This window comes from Pteropus medius, unplaced genomic scaffold, assembly GCF_902729225.1.
Source record: "Pteropus medius unplaced genomic scaffold, Ma_sr-lr_union100, whole genome shotgun sequence".
In the NCBI taxonomy this organism is placed as follows: Eukaryota; Metazoa; Chordata; class Mammalia; order Chiroptera; family Pteropodidae; genus Pteropus; species Pteropus medius.
Window position 1 is genome coordinate 20933028 of NW_024340849.1, and position 21723 is coordinate 20954750.

The 21723-nt window shown below is 48.9% G+C and overlaps 1 protein-coding gene across 1 annotated transcript in view; it reads right to left on the reverse strand.

The window, feature by feature from the left end:
- Window positions 1-21723, reverse strand: part of ARK2C (arkadia (RNF111) C-terminal like ring finger ubiquitin ligase 2C) — a 100873-nt gene that overhangs the window by 12048 nt on the left and 67102 nt on the right. Inside the window, exons 2-4 of the mRNA XM_039842442.1 lie at window positions 7870-8185; window positions 6190-6300; window positions 1384-1513 (exon numbers count right to left, since the gene is read on the reverse strand). Of these exons, the coding sequence (XP_039698376.1) occupies window positions 1384-1513; window positions 6190-6300; window positions 7870-8185 (557 nt within the window). The remainder of the gene's footprint in view (window positions 1-1383; window positions 1514-6189; window positions 6301-7869; window positions 8186-21723) is intronic.

Here is a 21723-nt window from a genome sequence, read left to right on the forward strand (position 1 = left end):
CAGAGTCCATTCCCTTCCCCTCGACTCTGCACTGTCTGACCAGGATGGGACAAGTGAGGGCTCAAAATTTAAGGGGGCAGCAAAAAACTCAGTATTCAAGATAAAAAATATTTTAATGCAATTTTAAAAATTAAAATCGATGCAAAAAATCCATAATGAACAAAATATTGAAATTTTAAATAACGACAGGATTTGCCCGTTCTTGCATGGTGCTGCCTCACTCACCTCACCCTGACCCAGGTACGAGTCGGAGGGGCCAGGTGTCCAGCATAGCAACTCATCTTACTCCCTGCAGGACCCTGAACTGTTTCTTAACCTCTCCATGCTCAGTTTGCCAGTTTGCAAAATAGGGATAATACCCTTTTGTGGGGGGTTGTTGAGAGGCTTAAATGAGATACCTCGTGTAAAGTGCTTGGAACAGTACCTAGTACACAATAAGTGCTCAATAAATGTTAGCTTTCATTCTTAGAAGGTAGTGCTTCACAAAGAACCTCAGAGCTGACAGAACTTCCCATGGGACTTGCCTGAGCCTCTCATTTTACAAGTATGGAGACTGAGGTGCTGAGTGGTTAAAGGCAGAGCCCCAGGTCGGAAGGCTGGGAATGTGCTTTAGGGCAGCAACAAGAAGAAGCTGTCTGGGAATGAAAAGATTTTCAAGTCTTTTGCTGCTTTAATGGAATATCTTCACCTTCATTCCACGAAGCCTGCAGTGCTCGGCACTTGAAGGCCCCCAAACCCATCCTGACCCTGCGGCAGTCCTGGCACCCTGCGGTGAAGAGGCCAGCCCCCTGCAGAAAGCAGACTGGGTCAGCAGGCTGGGCCCAAGGGCTACCCCTGGGATCTCGTTCTCCTCACACGAGTCTTGTGAGATGGACCGGGCAGGGGTCTTCATCCCATTTTACAGATAAGTAAAACCAAAGCCCAGAAACTCTTAGAAAATAACTAAATGAGATCCTACAGGGTCTAGAGACCTCCCTGCCCACGCTTAGCCCTGAGCCTTTTCCCCACAGTCCACGCCCTGCTGCGCCACCGCTTGCCACCCTCTGGCGCACCGCACGGGTCTGCCAGCAGCGCTGGCCTCTGGTCCAGAGGTTTCCTTTTCTTTCCCCGCAAGCCAGAGTGGGAATAGGAACTGGGAGGGGAGGGGAGCAGTTGGCCTGCCTGGGAGCAGGACACAGGGAGCAGAACGCAGAGGAAGGGGATGCAGGAAGCAGGACACAGAGGAAGGGGATGTAGCAGGACACGGGGCAGGACGCAGGGAGCAGGACACAGGGAGCAGGACACAGGGCAGGATGCAGGGAGCAGGATACAGAGGAGCTGCAGGCCTCAGGCCCCCCAGGCCCCCAAGAGGCAGTGGGTTTCCTGGTAGAGCCCCTCACTCACCATCTGCGTGGAGGAAGAGTTCCTGGGAAAGTGATGCATTCGCGGCGTCGCCAGGTAATGCTGATAGTGCTGTGGGATGGGCCGCACCTGGAACTGAGCGGGACTCAAGCCGGCGTCCACACTGAGGTCCCTGCAGGGACACAGGTGGCGTGACTCAGCCATCAGGTTATAGAAGGGACCTCAGACATCAAGCCTACAGTGTAGAATCAGTTACAAACTGCCAGAGTTGCAAGAGGCTGGACCTTCCCTTGCCCGACCTCTCTCTTTACAGGGACGGAAAGGAGCTCAGACAAGGAAAGGGCTCTGCAGGGTCTGAAGGGGCTGGAACAGTCTAGGCGTCATACGACCTCTTGAAACTGGTGTCCCTAGGCACCCTCCCAATCCAAACGGAGCTGGGCAGGGATTCCGAGCGGAGGAAAGACAGTGCAGAGAAAGCAGAGGGGGCAGCAGAGGCCACGCTTCTACCACTTGGAGGAAACAGCAGAAGAGGGCCGTCGAAGCTGTGAGGCAGGAACAGCGAACCTGGGCCACAGCCCGCACCCTCTCTCCAAAAGTATACACAAATTCATGTCACTTAAGAATTAGTCAACTAATGCAAGTGAAAAGGAACCGGGGCTCCTTGGAAAATGGCTAATTTCAGGTCTGGGCAGCAAAAGTGCAAAACGAGATGGAAAGATCTTGTCGTAACTGAAAGCAAGGCAGTTTTCAAATACTACCGGGATCGTGTCAAAAGGATTCAGGAACCATCCTGAAGAGGTTCCCGCTGCCCAGAGTATGGACGATTTGCATATCAATGAGTATAACTGCAACAGATTGAGACGCATCAAATAGGTACAAGTCCACGAGAATGAAATGATGGGGGGAAAAATCAGTCCTTTTGAAGGATGCTAAGGAACTGACTCCTCATTTTGAACACTAGGAAGTAAAGGGAAATAACCAGCATTTATCTTGCCTTTCCTTTATTAACTCTACTTCAGGGTAGCCAAGTAGTTGAAGGGAAATTTCTCTTTGTAAAAGTTTTCTAGCTAATACATGAATAAGGAATGATTAAATTATTTGTCACCTTTTTGTATGCCCTAAAGAAATAAAGGATCTAGGCAAAGATCATCAATTGCCAACATTACAAAAGGAGAGAAAACCAGCTTCCTGTTAAAAAACATAAAACCCACAGCACCTTTAAAGTATTTTTGCCAAAAAATAAAAGTTAAACTTGAATCTGCTCAAGCCTTGAGCTAAGTGCCAATGCATAGGGAATGTAGGGAACCGAGGGACCTCGTAAGTGATACCGCTAGCACGTGACCTGCAAAATCCAAGTAAGGGGATGCTACAGAAAAAAAATACCTGATTTCTTCAACAAAATACATTTTTTAAAAAGAGGAAGAGACGAAAAGCATCAAAGGAGCTTCTGTTTCCGGCTGTGATATGTATGTATTATGATGTCTAAACTCCTATGTTTCGCATACACACATCAGTCCGGAGCCCAGTCTGTCCTTCGGGAAATCAGTTCTTGGAGCCAGTTGGAAGCAAACTTAGAAATCCACTAATCTGGCCGATTGTTTCCGCAGGCCCGTCTGAGGCCTGAAAAAGGGCAGTGCCTTACCCATGGTCCTTGGCTAGCCAGTTCGGGCCACCGGGGTTTCTGACCATTGGCTGGGCTCATCCTGTGACCTATCTCAGAGAAAGTAGTTCCACGGGGCACCTCCGTGTGACAGAAGCTCTGACTCAGCACTCTCAGGGGACCCAGCAGATTCAAAGCAGCAAAGGGACATTCAGGGAATTCTACCAGAAGCAAAGTCTCAAGGAACTTGGAACAGAGTCACCCCAATTCCAAGAATGCTGACTGGAGAAGCAAAAGACACCTTGACCTTCAGATGAAAGGGACGGTCTGGATGGGTTGGGCTCTGGAATTCCCCCCGTATCACCCCATCAGAAAATCCTTTCTAAACCCATGATCCTTGAACAGGGGCGGCTGCATAAACCCTAAAACTGCTGGGGTCAGGACTTGCCTGAAGAGACATCAACCCCTGGAGGAACAGTGTCTGCCGCCTCTCTGCTGCTGCCACCACCAGTGAGAACCTGGCTGAGTTTCAAAAGTTGTCGCAGAAACACCCTGAAGGCCTAAAGCCACAGTTACCCGGAACAGTGCCCTGGAGATATCTCGTGGACATCGTCTCAATGCACAACTTTTATCAGTTGTGTCTAAACATCAAACTGAACTTTATTTTCCACTGTCAATGGCCTTGAAGCATGGAAGAGTCTGGTTGCTACACTGACCCTTCCATCCTCCCTGACCCTTCCATCCTTCCCAGGGAACTTGGCCCCAAATTGCGGCATCATCTTGCAGGTGAGTCAGGAGGCTTAACTGAGGCAGAGTTACCTGCAGAGGAAGGACAGTAGAAAGTTCTGTCCTCCACCCACCTACCCCCACAGGTGCCTAGACACTGCTGCCTAGACGGGACTAGGGCTGAGTGGTGGGGTGGTGTGTGGTCTGCACCAGGGGTCAGAATTGGAACTGTGAATCTGGAATTGAGTCAGAGAACGAGTATGATGAAGATGGAGACACTGGACTGGCAGCTCAAGGTCAGGGTCAAGTTATTGGGTCTAGGCCAGAAAGGGAGCATCCTAGCTGAGAGCAGCTGCTTGGGTAGAATTAAAATATCCTGAAGTAAGGGAGAAGGTCAGGGCAGCCTCAGGCCTGGGGTAGGACAATGATAGTTGGGGCATCCCTATTCCTGGAATGACCTAGGACAGAAGCCAATAGTTTCTGATGGCTCTCTAAAAGGAAAGGGGGACCCAAGGATTGCAGACGCACTCTGCCCACCTCCTCCCTCCCAGGGCTCCTCCGGATAGTGGGAGTAGTGGCTCTATAATGCGTCTAATTTCCAGACTGCGCATCTCCTGGCAGCAGAGGCCTCCCTGGAAAAGAGGGGCTGGATGCTATTGGCATGATCACAGTTACAAAAAGCCCCTCATCACCAGGAGGCTGGGCCTTGTTGGAGCAAAGCTAATTACAAAGGAGGGTAAGTTGTCACCTATTCCTCTAGAAAGGGCTTCCTACTTGGGAAGTAGAGACAGGACTGGCTGAAAGGGCCCAGGGGTAGGCCCAGGCAGAACTCCGGGCAGGGGCCCCCCAGCATCCCCTGCATCCCCAGACCAGCCTCTGGGGCCTCAGTCTTCATGTTTCTTGGAATAAGCAGGAATGCAGAGTGATTGAAAGAAGTGAGAAGGGCAGGGAGATTTGGCTAAATAAAGAAAGCAGCCAGGGCTAACACCTGCGCTGCTCTTCCCGGTCTCTCTCCAGGACAACTCTCACCTGTGTCACCTGTCCAGTCCCACTTGCCACGTTGGACCCCGTGTGTTTGTTCAGATCACTCAGCCGTATGCAAGGGCCCTGGGTGCTCCATGTGGCTGGATTGAATTAAATTGGATTGACTTGATGCTGAGGGACAGAATTCAATCCAAATTGCAATTAAATTTTCTTTATTTGAATCTGCTAATTAGAAAAAGGCTGGGCTGAGGTCAGCTGCTGTGCAATCTATCTTTTAAGGGGAGTGTTCGATGTAACAGACTGTGCCTGAAAACCAGCAGGGGCTAAGGACAGAGGAACATGCTAAAGCCACTGTTTTCTGCACTTGAAAGCACCTTTAGCATTCAGTCGACCAGAACTACCCTTTTGAATCATTCCTAGGTGTCCAGTCCTAGGTTGTTCCCCAAGCAACCCTGGACTAAGCCAGTTTGCCTGACTAAATGGCTGAAAAATGACACAATTGCATGTCTATTTTTTAAGATAGTCTATCCCTTTCCATTGAAGTCTTTTTGGGTTTTGTTGCTACATTTAAAAAAAAAAAAAAGAATTTAATCTCAAAGTTGCAAGAACAGCACAAAGAATTCCCAGATACCCTTCAGATTCCCCAAGTGTTAACATTTTACTATTTTACTGCATTTCTACTTCCTTTTCTCTCTCCCTCCCTCTCTCTCTTCTCTCCCCTGCCTCCAACACACATACACATGCATTCACTTCTCCATGAATTTTTTTTCTAAACTACTTAAAAATAAGTTGCAGGCATGATGCCCTTTACCTGTAGCTCCTTCAGTGAGCTGCATCTTTTTTAAGTGTTCGGGTGTTTGGATCCAGCCCAAGTTTAGATCAGCCCTCTCCTGCGCTAGAATCAGAGAGTCTGAGGGGACCAAGAATCCAAAACCAAACGACACTGTCCCAGGGCAGCAAAGTCCTCTGTCCCAAGTGCAGGAGACTATGGGAAGATTTCCCAAAGGCACAGTGCCTACAACACACCACAACGCCCTCGACCTCTCCCCAGCTTCTCTCTCTAGTCTTTGCCTCCAACCTGGTTGGCTCTGTCTCCATGAGCCTGTGTTCTGCCTTGCTGGCACCATCTGCCTCTTCTCTGTGGATCTCTTAAGGCTCGCTCACCATCTCCAGGAAGGCTTCCCCGACTACCCTAGCTTCTGAGACTCTTCTTTCTGCCCTCTTCCCAGGAACCACTGGTTCCCAGCCCTCACTGAGTGTGGGAAATCTTTTGTATCTCTGTTCCCACCTCCCCTGCAGGAACATGAGCTCAGAGCCCCAAGCTGGGCACATGGGCACCCAGCCACATCTGAGCTAATTGCTTGAACCAGGCCCAGTGGGGAGCTATCTGGCCCTAAGGGTGTCTGGGGACAGGGGCAAAGGCTGGGGCTTGAGGACTAGGCCTTCTGCACTATTCAAGTGAAGGAAACACGAACTCTATGGATCAGGAAAAACCTTCTCCCCCTATACATACTCCCTCAGGGACCCCAAAGACTCACCAGTCGGTGCCCTCAGCCAAATACCTGGGCTGAGGCGTCTGGAGTTGGTGGCCGAAGTCAAAGCTGGGATGGAGGCGATGGGGGTGGACAGACACACGCTCCTGACTCCGCCTGTACCGGAAGGGATGGATGGCCTCTGGTGTCAGGGCCGCCCAGGACCAGCCCAGCTCCCAGGAGCTCTGAGCAGCCCCAGCCAACCTGGGCTCACAGCCAGCAGAACGATGGGCCTTGCCCCGCTTCCCAAACTCCAAAGAAGGTTCCCACCTGGGCAACAGCCAATGCCTCAGACATTCCCACCATCTCTGGCTACCCACTGTACTGCGAGGCCTTTTTCCCTGAGTGTGTCTACTGCAGGTCACCTGCCCCACTCAGGCTCTCTGCCTCCTCTGCTGCTTCTCCTACTACTCCCCTTGTCCTTCCTGGGCACGTGGATCTGCCTCCTCTGCACACCCTGTGCTCCCGCCATGCTCTTCTCTCCTGCACCTTTCTTGACACTCTTCTCAGGTTTCACAGCCCAAGTCAAAGCCACCTCCTACAGGAAGGCCTCCGTGGACACTCCAATCATGGTAACCTCTCCTCCCTCCGACATCCTACCACATTCATCTTCTGTCTCAGGCACCTAACCCCTACTGTCGTGGAAGCTTAGGGCCTTAGAAATCATCTAGTCCAATGGTTCTCGAAGTATGGTCTAGGAACCCCTGGGGATCCTTTCATAGGGTTTGTGAGGTTAAAATGATTTTCATAATAATACTATGATGTTATTTACTTTTTCACTCTTTCTCTCACAAGTGAACAATGGAGTTTTCCAATAACTATGTGACAGGTGATTCTGCAACAGAAGCAGACATGAAAACACAGCGTCTTCCATTAAGCCAGGCATTAAAGAGACTTGCAAACATGTAAAAACAAGTCACTCTTCCCATTATATTTATATATAGCTATTTTTCAAATATATATTATTGGCGTTAACATATAATGAGTTTGTCTGTGTTATTTTAAAACGAATTAATAAACATTTTTTAAATTTCTCGGTTTTCATTTCTAATAGGGTATCAGTCGTCATAACCCATAAACACAGAAACTTGTATCCTCAACAACTGGTACGAATGTAAAGTGTCCTGAGAGAAAAATTTAAGAGAACCACTGATTTAGTCCAAGTCTTTCTATTGACCGTTGAGGCTCCTGATGGGGAAGTGACTTGCCCAGGGTCCCACAGCTCCTCTAGACCCTTTGATTCGTGTTTACTAACTTTACTCTCTGCCTGTTTCACAGCTGGTCTCTCCAATCAGACCAAGGGCTCTTCGAGGGCAGGGCTGAACCAGCCATGTCCTTTTGTATTTCTTAGGGATACTGGGTATTAGAACCAGGTGATCAGGAAGCTAGAGGGGACCTGAGCGGTCTGCTAATCAAATCTTCCCCAAAGTGCAAAAAGTCCACCTTAAGAGTCATTGACCACCAGTTACTCTGCACCTGGGTGATGGGACACACCAAGACTACCAAGGGAGCCTGTATGGAGTCCAGGTAGCGCTCACTGCCTGAAATGAATGCCTCTAACTGGAGCAAAAGCTGCCTGCTGCACAGACCCACCTGGTGACTGCCGGCCAAGCCGGGCGGGGTGACTGCTGTCCTGCCCTTGGCCCCGCCCCGGCCTGTCCTCGCCCCGCCCCAGGAAACACCCACCTGGGGTGCGAGACCAGCCTGCGGTGCTGGGCTTCCAGGAGCTGCTGCTGCAGGAGGTATTGCTGGTGCAGGGCCTGAGGTAGGAAGGAGGGACCTGTGACGTCCTGGAACTGCAGGGTGGGCAGCGGGGTCAGCGACTGATGCAGGGCGCCGCTGTGCTGGTGGGCCGGGGCCATGTGGGCGCTGAGGCCCGGCTGCGACTGAACCGGGTGGGCCAGCGGGAAGTCGGGCGCGAGCTGCTGCGGCTGCGGGGGGCCCAGGTGGAAGTGGCGGCAGGAGGTAGCGTGAGGATGCTGAGACCTTTGAAAGGGGGCACCTGGAGAGGCAAGGACAGAGAAGACTCCATGAGGGCCAGCACTGCGCCCCTCCTCCACAGACTACCCCGTCCACCCACGAAACCGCCCAGGGGACACCCTGCAGCTGGCGAAACTCAAAACCTTCATTAAGAACGCAGCGATGTCATCACTTTTATATCCGTATGGTCATCTTCAATACTGCCAAGTAAAGGCTCGGCGCTTTACGTGCTGGAGGAGAGAGTGGTACTTTCTTTAATGAGTAGATAAGAACCCTTTCAAAATTAACACACTGTTAAAGGGGTGTTAAGGTTTCTGATGCAGTTTGACTTTCTTGACTTAGACCCCTCCCATGCAACCTCGCTGACCTTACGACCTTTTCTTTCCTTCCTTCCTTCCTTCCTTCCTTCCTTCCTTCCTTCCTTCCTTCTTCCTTCACAGCCTTCCTTCCTATTCCTTCCCTTCCTTCTCAGCTATTCGCTTCCTTCCTTCACTCTCTCTCTCCCTCTCTCTCTCTCTCTCTCTCTTCCTTCCTTCCTTCCTTCCTTCCTCTCTCTCTCTCTCTCTCTCTCTCTCTCTCCTCTTCCTTCCTTCCTTCCTTCCTTCCTTTCTTTTTCAAAAAAAAATTTATTGTTACAGTTTGGGAAAAATATTTTATTCCATATAGGTTGGTTTATTTAATTTTTAAATGTGTTTCTTGATTCTGTTACATGTAAAATTATATAAGGAGAAAAAATGTGAAAAGGAGTGCTAGGATTTGAGTATAATATGAGGGCTTCTAGGAAAAGCTAGTACTTTATATAATTTCTTGGATGACTTTCTTTTACCTTGAACCCTATTAAAGTGTTACATCTCCTCAATGATTATAAATTTTAAAAGAGCGCCAATTTTCTGTTATATTTCTTTAAGTTATATATGTTGCATTTCTCTTTTATTTTATAATTATAGAAATAATATAAGTTGATTGTAAAAAAAAATTTTGCACTCTGTTAAAACACACAGGTATAATCTTTCATCCCCAATCATATTCTCCTTTCCAAAGGTAGCTAGCTCAACATTTTAGTGGTTTTCTTCCTCTAAAAAGTTATATGCATTTTTGAACAAAGACTCATGATGTAACTTATGAAAAATTCTTTTCAGAGGTCAGCCATTATATTTTCATGCCTTAGCATAATTTTCAGTTGCTCAAAAGCTTAAAAACTTGATGTTATTTGCTTTTATTTATGTCTCATTTACTTTTCTGTAAGTAGATATGACTTTTCAACAATGTAGTCAATTCCCCAGCTTTTATGTTGTTTCTTCAAAAACATCAGCCTTCTCAAGACATTGACTGTTATATATTGAACCAAATAAACTTTTAATTTCAGCATCTGGAACGTAAAATGGTGGGCTGTCTACGATAACTTGAGTTAACAGCAACTAATGCTCCTGTATCCCAAATCCTGTCAAATTTCCCAATATTTGCTCTGAAAATATCAAAAAGGTTGCAACTGTGCAAAGAACTGTTCCCTGAAGAACTCTTGAATACTTTAGCTCCAAGAATTTCCATGATTGGTTCTTCTGAGTAAGAAAGATTCTACTCTGTAAAAAATTCCCATATCTCAAGCTCACTGATTTCCACACCAGCTACACTGTGTCCTTGGTCTACAAACCATTTCACCTCAACTGCTTTCCCACAAAAAGAATAAAAATACCTCAACACTCTCGCCTTTAAGGAAAATATTCAAATGCTTCTTTAATAGCTGATGTCCTTGCTCTTGAAGAAATGCCGTTCTTCCAGAGTTAGTACTTGGTTTTTCTGTACCTCAGTATTGGGGTACTCTTTAATATCAAGTAAAGTTCTTGTATCATCCACAGTTTCATGGATACCTTTGTCTTGCAAGCAGATGTCTCTAATGCCTCGCTCACCTCCCACTGCCTACCACTGGCTCAGTATAGGACCGAGCGCCCCCATGTCCTCCCCGCACCGCGCCTCGGTCCCCACCTGATGACCTTTTCTAACAGACGCCACATAAAGAACCCTGAGTCCAGCCTAGCTAAGCTCTGAACTTCACCAAACCTTGGCCAGGCAGGACCCAGCTCATAGGAAGCCCTCATTTCCAGAGAGAAGATAACCAGAAGTTGTTTCCCATGTAGTTTTAAGAAAAAAACTAATCACGCAAAATAACTTTTATTTAAATAATAAATAATTTGTTATAATATTATAATTTACTTAAAAGCCACCATTTCTAGTTACAAGCTGGGTTCAGGCTACATTTAATCAAATCTCTACTACTTTTCTAAATAAAATTGACCTTGATGACAAGCAGGCTGTAGAAATTCTCCGGGAACAAACATGCAGCTCTCCTTCAGTAAGGCAAAAAGAGGACTTGGTACTTCAAGAAGGTTTACAGAGGCTTCTTGCTAAACATGGCAGATTCAACATGTACCTGCTCCTTCCCTAACCTTGCTGAAAGGCGAGCAAAGAATAAAGCAAAGATAGAAAAAGACAGAGAGAACAGGAGAAGCTGCAGATGTCAACAGATTTTTGGAAGATGGAAAGCAGAGGCAGGAATTAGCAGAGCTGAGAAATCAGAAACCAAGCCCCTACCCAAGAGGACAGATCTTGCCACCGATGCTAGAAGAGTCAGCAGTTGGAGGTGACAGCTACTGTGGAAGGCAGGAGAGAGGGTGGAGCTCAGAACAGGGAGGCTAAGGATAAGTCTGTATGAGGAGCGATTCTGCCCAGGGCTTCTCCCTTTTCCCATGCAGGACACTGACCTCGCCTCCATCACCCCAGCATTTTACGGGGAAACTGAGCCAGAAAGACTCCAAAGGAGAAGGGCAGGGTTCAGCACCGTGCTGAGACAGAGGGGTTAAGTGACAGTCTATGCACGGAGCCTCAGAAATCCCTTCCCCCTTCTGCCACTTGGTCCCAAAAGCACTGTCACTCAGGTGTCCCTTCCCCACACTCTCCGCAGCCCTGGGCAGGAAACTGGTCCCAGAAAGAACTCCACAGATACTTCTGTTTGAGAGAATCCCCAATAAAATGGCTGGGTCCTCAGCTGGCCACTCTATAGTGAAGGCCAGAAGTTGAAAAGTCCATCCACACACAGCTTCTGGAAGCTTTTGGTGACCTATTCTTCGATTTTAACAAACAGCCCAAGGGTGACCAGTCTCTTGAGGAAGATTACAAAGTGGAAAGAGAGAGAGAATATATCAAATTTAAAAAAAGAAAGAAAAAGAAAAAGGAGACAACTCAAAGGAATGAAGGTAATGCAGGAAACAGGAAAAAATAAACTTCAAAACACTATCATTAATCTCAGAGATATAAGATGTTAAATCCGTGAAAAAATAAAAAGTTATTTTAAAAAGCTCAATGAGAAAACGAGAAAGAGAGCTCTTGGAAATTAAAAATATAAGAAGTGAAATCTGAAATTCAACAGAAGGGTTGAAAGGAACAGGGGTAATATCCCAGGAAACAGACCGAAAAAAAAAAAAAAACCAAGGTGATTGAAACTAGGAGAAAAAGGATACAAATAGGGAAGTATCTGGTCAGAAGATCCCACACTGACTAATAAGAGAGAATGAACAGAAGGAATTATGGGGGAAAAAATAACAACAACAAAAAAAGTTTCCAGAACTGAATTCTGAGTTTCTATATAGAAAAAGCCTCTGAGCGCCAGCAAAATAGATGGAGGGAAAACCCCACACCAGGGTATCTGACTGCGAAATGTCCAAACAATGGGGGCCAAGAGACAATGTTAACACTCTCCGGAGAGAAAGCAAACAGGGCCACACGAAATGTCAGGAAGTAGAATTGCAGAGATTTTTCAAGAGCAACATTGGAAGCTTGGAAACAGTAGATCAACTGCCTTCAAGGTACTAAGGGGGAAAAAAAGAGATTGTCAATCTAGAATTCTATGTCCAGCCAGACTATTAATCAAGAGTGAGAATAGAATTAAAGTTATTTTCAAACATGCAGTGTCTCAAAAAAAAAAAATCAACCTTCTCGGCACCCTTTCTCAAAGAAACTCAGAGAGAGAAGCAAAAACCGGGATGACACTCCAAAGAGATGGGGTTTCCCAAGCACGCAGCTGTACAGGGGCCCCGGCAATCATTTTAAGGGGAGTAGGAGTGTGGGCACTCGAGAAGGTTTGGTGGAGTAGAGATGGAACAAGAGGATTACCAATAGATTCGGCCATATGAAAAGAGTATTTGAAGGAATTTTACAAGTCAATAGGGATTTGGCAAGGATTTGTAATAACATCATAGAATGCAATGCAGCCAAAAAAAAAAAAGAGGCAATTATGACCTCTAGGTTGTGCAAAAAAAGTGTAATTATTATGCACGACTTGGTTAAGCAGTGAACAATATTATTAATAATAAAACAAACAGTAAACTATATTAGAACAGAAAAGGGCATTTCTTCCATAATAAGAAGAAAAGAGCCAAGGTCAAAACTGAAAAATCAACAAAGAGCAGTATAAGAATTTATTTAGAAATTTACTTAGTAATGTATGTATTTCAGGAAGTACATACCTGAAGAAGAGTCGGAAGTGTTGAGCTTCGGGTGGGTGGAAAGGGCAGGAGCAGATAATTGCTGTTTTATTTGATGTATCTCATATGGGCTCTGTTTGACTTTGTGAATAACATGCATCTCATTGATAGATTTTTTAAATGTTTCAAAAATAAATATTTGCAAAACAAAATGAAAACAAAAAGAATTACTGACTGCCCTCAAGTGAATCAGACAAGAATTCTCTAGAACCTTAATTCCCACAAGCATTCCAGATAAGTAGGGCCCTTCTCTCTGGTGAATTCTGGATTCCGTGAGTCCAGGGACTGTGGCCTGAGCAAGCAGGTGAGAGGCACACCCCTAGCCTGATATTAAAGCTCCATCTTCCTGATCCCCACTAACCCACCAAGCCCTCCTCTAACCATCCAAGTTGGTCTACTCAAACCTCCAGACACACCACACACATTCTTGCCTGGGGGCCTTTGTGCATGCCTCACTGGATGCCTCCCCCACTTTTAAAGGTCATCTCTAAGCTCTTCTGAAAATGCCTCCCCTGCCCACCAGCCCCCAGGGACACCTTCCTTCTCTGAAGAACGCCCTGCATGTACACGCGCGGGGACCTGGTAGGGGCGACCTTGAGCTGTTTATTCACACTCACCACCCCCAGCTGGCTGAGCTACTGTCTTACTGTCTGTGGATCCCCACGCACCACGCTTGGAGCTGGCATTCAGTAAAGACCTCATTAACTGACTGTTGGAGGAACTAAGGAGAAACAGTAGCTTATGGGGACAGATGCAGTGAAGCTGGTTAAGTGAAATTGAGTGGGAAGGAAAGTGGCAAGGAGGGCTCAGGTGAGCTCTGGGTTTTAAAGCTGTGGCTTGGCAAGGGCGGGTCAGATGGGGCTGGCTGGCCAGCGTCCTCCCCCTCAGGTGCTGGTGGAACCTCTCCCACCACGAAGAATAGTAGGGACATCCCTCCCACAAGCCTCTCCTGATGTGAGGATGCCCACCCTGTGAGAGGGAGCCTTCGGATTTGTGTGGAGTCTCATTCGGAAGAGGCCTGACTGAGTCCCTTAGCCCAGAGAGGGAGACACTCCCCTGCAACCTGTGTCGTCTAGTCAAAGCACTGGGACGTGAGAGCAGGTGCCCTCTCTCCAGAATGGGCAACAAGAGAAAGGTGAACAAAAATACCTGTTTCTCCCATAACATTTCAGGCAATTTCTACCTGCAAAGGGCCTTTGGCTTCCGTTTGAGGACACTGTACCCCCTCCCCTGTCATCTCCATCCCCAGAGGGCTCTCAGTCTCATCAGAAAGAAATCGAAACCAGGAGATGCCCATTCAGGGACCCCTGCCTCTCCTCAGCCTTCTATCATGTGTGGTCTGTGAAAGTAACAGATAATAGCTGTTCTGTTTGGTCTCCAAGACTAGAGGAGTGAAGCTGTAAGTGTGGAGTATCTGGCCCCATGACAAGCTAATGATTAGTGATATCTGAACAACACTTAGATCCCAAAATGCCCCCGTCAATAGACAACCTACAATTTTTCTCATTAGAGTTAGTCCTTTGGGTTAAAAAATAATCTCCAGATGTCCCCGATTACAGTATCCGTTTATATTTTCCCAGGGCTGAAATGCCATCAATTGCTAGATTCATCATGAGCTAAATAACATTTTTAGGGAGTGGGGAGAAGGAAGGGTCTCCCAGAAACAAACAGAACACCACACTAAAGAATCACAGCGAGCGTAAGACCCGATTCGTTTCAGAAATGTGAAGAAAAACACATTTACATCTTAGAATTCGGGAAATTAGCATCCCCTGAGAGCTGGCCGAGAGCATCGCCTTCAAGGAGGGGCTGGGACATGAGGGAGGCAGGACAGGCTGGGGAAGGGGACCCAGGCCCAGCCTTGCATGGCTGGGGCAGGGCGCCCATGGTGTGGGGCTTGCCCGGTGCCCACCTGGCACACACTAGGCACAAGAGGTGCTCCACAAGTGCTGGGGGTCTGGTGGCTGATTCGTGCCTCGTGGGCAGGAAGCCCAAACAGGCTGACAGCTGGAGAGTAGGTGGATCAGAGGATGGAAGAAACCACACAGCCCCATGGGGAGGGTAAGGTAAGGGAGAAGCAGAGACTCGGGGGCCCGGGGCTATGGGGAATTGGGCGGAGGTAACAGTGTTGGAGGTCCCAAGTCTCTAGAATGTTTATCGACATTCATGTTGTGGCAAACGACAGAGTGGAGATTTGAACCAAGGTCTTCTCTGAAAGCCAATTGTCCTTGGGAGGGAGTGGGCAGAGCCAGAGACTAGGACACTTGATAAAGCAGAGGTGGCAGTGAGGGGACCTCCCAAGGAAGAGGGCAGTGCAGAAATGGGGCCAGAGGACACACTGGGCCCAGCCGTGGTTTCCTCTGGCCGAGGGGCAAGGGGAATGTAGCCAAGCGGGCTGGAGGAGTCCCAGGGCGGGGCCTGGGCAGAAGCAGAGGGGCCAGGCCAACAAGCCGGAATGCTGGAGACAGCAGAGCCAGGAGGCCTAAATGCCATCAATTGCTAGATTCTTCAGAGCAGGCAGCCTCCTGAGCTGGAGGAACATTCTAGCTGTCTTCTAGTCTGGACCAATGTGATCACCACAAAGTAAAGTGGCGTTTGTCCTCAAGACTCCAGGGCCGAGAGGTGCTGCCTTCAAGCCCTTAGACAAATGAGGGAAAAGGAAGAACAGGCTGTATTATAGGGCAAGGACAAGGGCGGGGACCCAACATCTCCTCAGGCCATCCTGCCACCAAGCGAGGCCGTCCCTGGTGACAATTGACTTCTTCCGGTGGGCCGGCCCAGAGTCCCTGTTGCAGGCCCACCAGCTGACCGGAGCTGAATCTCCCCACTGCTCCCAGGGCCGTGGGACCCTGGGAGAGCAGGGGAGGAGCCAAACCCTCCGGGCCTCCAGGAGAGCCAGCCTGACATGCCCTACCCTCCCCAGGCCAGTTCCCAGGGTGTCAAATTCCCCGCTGTCACTCGGTTCATTGACCCAGCATTGCTGTCCCTCACAATTAGGGAAAGAACAGTTGGCGAGGAGTGGAGAGGGTGCTGGGAAGCCCAAGGGGGCTCCCTCGCGAAGGCCCCAGGATGGTGTGGGAGAGAGGACAGGGGCAGTCTGCTGGCAGAGACCAGGGACCAGAAGCCTCAGCCTTGTCACTGTTGAGTGCTTCCTTAAAGCTAGGGCTGGAATCAGATGTTATTCTTTTCTGGAAATCCAGCTCTCAAGTTGAAACCCAGTCTTTGGAAAAGCAAATTTTTGTGCTCCTGAGGCCTTCCACGACCAAAGAGGCTTTCAGAGCCAGGCAGGGTTATCTGGTGTGAGAACTCTGTGCTGGAGGCCAGGGTACCTCCCCTCATGTCACATCTGGATGGGACATTAAATTTCTCCAGGCTCTAGTTTCCTAGACATGTAACTCACAATGAGGACACCTGATCCTACACACCTGCTAAAATCTCTCAGCTGGCTGTGGCCACACCCTTCTTCTGGCCAGGCCTCTCATCTTTCTCATAGGAAGATGTTTGTGAACCAAACGTCCCACAGATGAACAGCCCAGACCCAGGTATCCTGCCCCTACCCTTTCTTGAGATAAGTACATGAGTCTTCTGTTGCCATGTCCAGCATTTGAAGTGGGCTGGAAGCAGTGAGAAGCAGGGCAGACCAGTGCAGACCTTCAAAATCTACATTATTCCTAACACCCAAGTCAGAGCATTCCATAACATACCCCAGCTCCCCTCTTGCATGCTCTCTCTCTCCCTCTCTCTTTCTCTCTCTCTCTCAGTCCCTGCCTGCCTGCCCACCTGCTCCCCACACTACATAATCTTCCCTCTCTCCTCTCCCAGGCCCCCAGGGGCCTTGCCTTCCTCTGGGCCTGCAATGGCTATTCTCTGTCCCCTGGTCCTGCTACCCTACCTCACTGGACAGTCGCATCCCCCAGCTGAAGGAGACTCCTCTCTCCATTGGACGTGTGGCATCAGCCTATGCTACTTGACATCTTATTTGTGGACAAATCTTATCTCCAATAATAAGCTGTGAAGTGAGTGCTTTCAGGGCAAATACCATGCAGTAAACGTCCTTTGTTCTTAGAAGGGGCTTAGGAATCTTCCAAGATAGGGAGGGAGGGGAATGAGAGAAAAATGAGAGAACTGAAGAAAAAGAAAAAGAGGAAGGGGGAGGGAGGTGAGAAGAAGACAGAGAGGAAGAAGGAAGGAAAGAAAAGGAAGAAAGATCTCCATTATCTTAAAAGAGAGTTAAGTATCAAATTATGAGCTTGTAAGGAGATATGATTCTTCATGGAATCATCGAATATTCAAGCTAAGTCAGGCTCAGAGATCATACAGCCTTTGTTCTACAGGTGAGGACCCCAAGGCCAGGAACTGTGGGATGGTTTGCCCAAGTGCTCTCGGGTAGTTATGTCTCAGTTGGGGCAACAGTTCAGGATTCCTGAGTCCCAGGGCAGGGTGCTGTCCCCTGGCCTGCCACTTCCGAGTCCCCCACTCCCAGCACCCAGATCTTCGCATGTACTTATACATCTACTTGCCCAGGAATGACATGCCCTAGCGGTCCTACCTCCCCTCCCCTCCCCTTATCCCTCCCCCAAGCACCTCCAGGAGGAAGCCCATTCCTGCCTAAGGAAGTGACTAAGAAATAGTGAGAGAGCAGCTGCTGGTGCCCATGGGGAACAGTTTTGAATCTCTTCTATGGGGGATGCTGAGGAGCAGGTGTGGTGAGTGAGACTGCTTAAGTTCAGTCCAGTCCACCTTGGCCAGCAGCCCCAGGCCTCCTCCCTGGCCTAAGAAAATGTCCATGACAAGCTCCAGCTCTATGGAGGAAGCCAAAGTGTTTCCAGCCCATTGGGTGCTTCTGTCACAAGGCAATTCCAATGGGGCCCCTGGAAATCCTCATGCAAAAGACTTGATTTAGTCTCCTACATTTCACAGGGTTTTACCGATGAAGAAAGATAACAGAAACTTCTGGGGAACTGGCACCAATTCTGGACACTTCGTATTAACATGGACACAGGTCAACCGGACTCTAATGATGGAGACCAGGGCTGTGAGGGGATTCAAGTTGTCTGATATGAGGAACGGCTGAAGAATCTAGGTGTGAACAAGGAAGAGGAGACTCTGGGCCACGTAATAGCCACAGTCAAGGGAGTAAGCTCTTTCTGGTAGATTTGGATCAACATAAGGAAGACATTTCTTAGACCATCACTGTGTCTCTCAAAGTTCCTTATCATTGAGGATGTTCATGCAGAGGCCAACTAACTGCCCAGCAGAGGAGCATGGGCACCAGTGTAGGAGATGGCCTGGAACACCTCCAGGTTCCATTCTAAGCTCACCATGAGATGATACACATTCACTGCAACATCTACCCCCTGCTTGATCGTAGTTAGGCCAAACTGATCTATGAAGGCACAGACGCTGGCCTGGGTGATGGAGGAAAGAAAGGAGGAGCATGGCAGCAAGGAGAGAGCAAGCCTGAGTACTCGGGGCCCAAGTTTAGAAGCCTGAGCCCACGTGCAAGGAGGAGATGCAGGCCACAGGCAGATGTCCAAAGACAGACTCCCTGTTATGCTCAATGTGGCGCCCTCTTCCAGGAGCCTCATCTGCCCGCTGCACTGATACAGCTCGGAATTCTGTTTCCTGTATCTTCTGAGCCTCCCAATGGCCCATACTGACTTCATCAGCCTGGGACGCATCCAAGTTCCGTGTGACTAGGAAACGCATCCTTTGTGATTCATTCAGATGCAGGATGCTTGGAGAGGTAACACAGGAAAGACGGGTGAGGGTATGTTGTGGGGAGTCTTGAATGGCAGGACCAGGGGTCTGGGGTATACTTCATGAACTAACTGCTTGACTACAGATCTGACAAATCAGAGATGAAGAATATGGAGAATGGGCCATCTGGCCAGAACCCAGCTTCCTCGGCTGTCCTTCCTGGCTTCCTTACCTACTCCAGGTAAATTGGTTTAACCTCTTTTGCTCCAGTCCAATCAACCCCAAGAGGCCTATTCTCTGGCTTGGCTCCTTGGGCTGCCAGAGGTCTGCTTTCCTCCCTCTCCATAGTTCGGTTCCCTGACCACTGGAGGACACAAGGGGCCTGGAAAGGAAGTGATATGCCCTCAGGGATCCCTTACAGCCAAGAACAGCTTTGTGAATGCTTCCCCAAGGCCAGCCTTTGATCTCTAATGAAAAGCTCAGCTTCTTCCAAGAAAATGAATTCCTGGCTCTCAAGATACTGATGGGCAAGGAAGCCTACTCACCCAGGGCATGATACAATCAAACAGCAAATTTCTAGCAAGCATCAAAGGGCCAGTATTTGGATCCAGTTGCTGTCAGGGGCCAGAAGTAGGGGAAAGCAGTGGTGGGGGTGGGAGGTAGGGAGGGTACCTGGCTAGAAACAGGCTGTAATCACAGAAGAAAACCCCCGTGGGCAATGGGACAGTCTTCTGGGCATCATCCATCCCAGAATACACCTTTTCTCCATTTAGTGCCAAAGAGGTATAAAAACATTCTCGCCACAGCCATAAAATTTGTCGAGGGGATCAATGCGGGACCTGGCTATGTCTGTCTCATTTATTTATATCCCTAGTGTCTGGCACAGATGCTAATACATAGTAAGAACTTGCTGAATGAATGAGTGAATGAATGAATGAATGAATATGAACAGTTGCTCATACAGGAAGTAGCATCTTGCTTAAAAGTCTTGGTAGGATGCAAAACAGCTGCCTCCCAGCATTTAGCACTGGTGGGTTTGCAGAGGAACAAATGTAACTAAAGGAACTAAGATGTAAAGTAGAAAGACTAACCGAGGAGACAACGGAAACAGAAAGACTGGGAGTTTTCAGTGAGTATCAAGGCCCAGTTACAAGTCCAATGTGGACCAGAAAGGCCCAGCGCACAAGATAGTCGGTGTGAATCACAACCGGCTAACTCAGAGGAAGAGGCAGGTCAGAGCCAGAGACCCCTCCGACCATTCCTGACCCAGGAGGCCGGTGGGGGTCTGTGCTGTGCATGGCGATGGCTGCAAACCACGTGTAGTTCCTCCTAGGTTATGAGTTCAGTTATTCTTGATAAAGACAAATTTTTTTAATAAAGCAAATCCCCAAGCCCCAACAACTTCCACGAAGTGGCAGGACAGCCACGTTAGCATCGCCTGTTGCCCCGAACAGGCAGACCAGCTTCAGAAACCCACTTTGACTGGGACTCCTCCCACTGAGGTTTGCAGATGCACGATTCACTTACACAAAGGCCCTGGGGACATCTGGGACAGGACTGATGGTAAAGTAACATCACTCCCCTGCCTCCCGTTCCCCCAGGAGAACTGTGTGTGTTTCCTCTGACTACAAGCCCTCTTGCTGGCCTCTGCCCTGCTCCAAGCCTGGCTCTCTCTCGGGACCCATTCGCTCTGAACTGCAAAGGACAAAAGTTTAGACTGTGGCTCTTCTCAGCAGCAGTTATGTTTTGGCAAGATCGCATCATGAAGTTGTAACGGTGGATTTCAGACAGTAGCCAGTGAGTCTGGGCACTGTGGGAGCTCCCGGCCTCCCTGTGCCCCAGAAATCAAATCACATCAGCGAGTGCATATCTGTTTGCTTTCAGAGGGAGCCAGAGGCAAGTAAATTAGATTCCCAACCCTTACTGCTCATGGACAACTCAGTCTAACACCTGGGGGTATGGTGTGGTATGCGTGTGCGTGTGTGTGCGTGTGCGTGTGTGTGTGACAGAGACACACAAGACAGAGAGAAGGCAGTGAGGGGGATGTTGGATGAAATATGCGAGAGGAGAAAGGAAGGCAGGAGAGAGACAGCTGTAAGAGAGGACGAGATGCCTGGGGAAGGCAGAGCCATAGGTGTCTCAGAACTGTCAAATCCCAGCAGCAAAGGCCCACCTCAAATCACCTCAGGTGACTCTGCCATCCCCTCACCTGCCCCTGGCTTGGCCTGTAACCGTGGCTGCCTCTCCCTGCCCGAGTGGCCCTTTCCGGGCAGGCCTGGTCCAGCTGTGCTCCTGTCCATTTAGCTCGTTGCTTCATATCCTGTGTAGTTATCAGTTTAGGCCAATGTCCCTTCAACCAAATCACTCCAGCTGGACTGACAGCCCCTGCAGGCCAAGACTGTGCCTGTTTCCATGAAGGATGGCCCCGGGGAAGCCCTCAGGAGAGCAGCGGAAGCACCTGGCTTCCTAACTCTGTGCTGCAGCCTTCTGATCTGCAAAATGAGCATGCAGCGCCTCACCTGCCCACCTGGCAGAGGGAACACTATGAGACTCCATCTGTGGAAGTGCCTTACAGAGGACAAATGCTTCTCACCCACCACCGGTCCCTGCCCAAGGCTGGCTTCAGAGGTGGGGCTAAGAGAACACTCGCTCCTCCCAAGTCCCCTCTCTCCCCATCGAACTCCAAGCATGGTCTGGAGCAAAGTGCCAGGCAAGGAAGAGTGGCCAGGCCACCCAGCAACAGGCCACCCCAGGGCTCCCTGCCAACAGAAGCACCCTGGCTAGCCTCCTGCTCCTGAGATGAACCCAGAGAGAGTCATGGTCCAGTAATAGCATTCCCACTGGAGCCAAAAATTCTCCAGGAGGGAGTCACTGCTTTGGATTTAGATTAAGCATTTCTCTCTCTCTCTCTCTCTCTCTCTCTCTCCTGCTCAAGAGGCAAATACCCCCAAGAGAGCAACACATAAACTCCTAACACTGACTTGCAAGGCTTTCTGTCTGTCCAGAGAGTATGGACAACCGTGGAGATGTTGAGTGAGGCGGCAAGGCTGGGAGAGAGAGGCTAACTTCACTCCTTTCGCAGGTCTGCGCCAGCACCCTGAGAATGAAGATAGCCAGACAGCTCTTTTTCTGGATATGAAACTATCTGGTCACATGCATTTGATTGGCAATTGCATTTGATTTTGAACTTGACTTATCCACTCACCAAATATTTACTGCATGCCTATTATGTGCCAGGCACTATTCTAGGTGCTAAGGATGCAGCCATGACTAACGGTCAAAAATCCTTGCCCTCATGGGACGATGGTCAAGTTCTGCACTG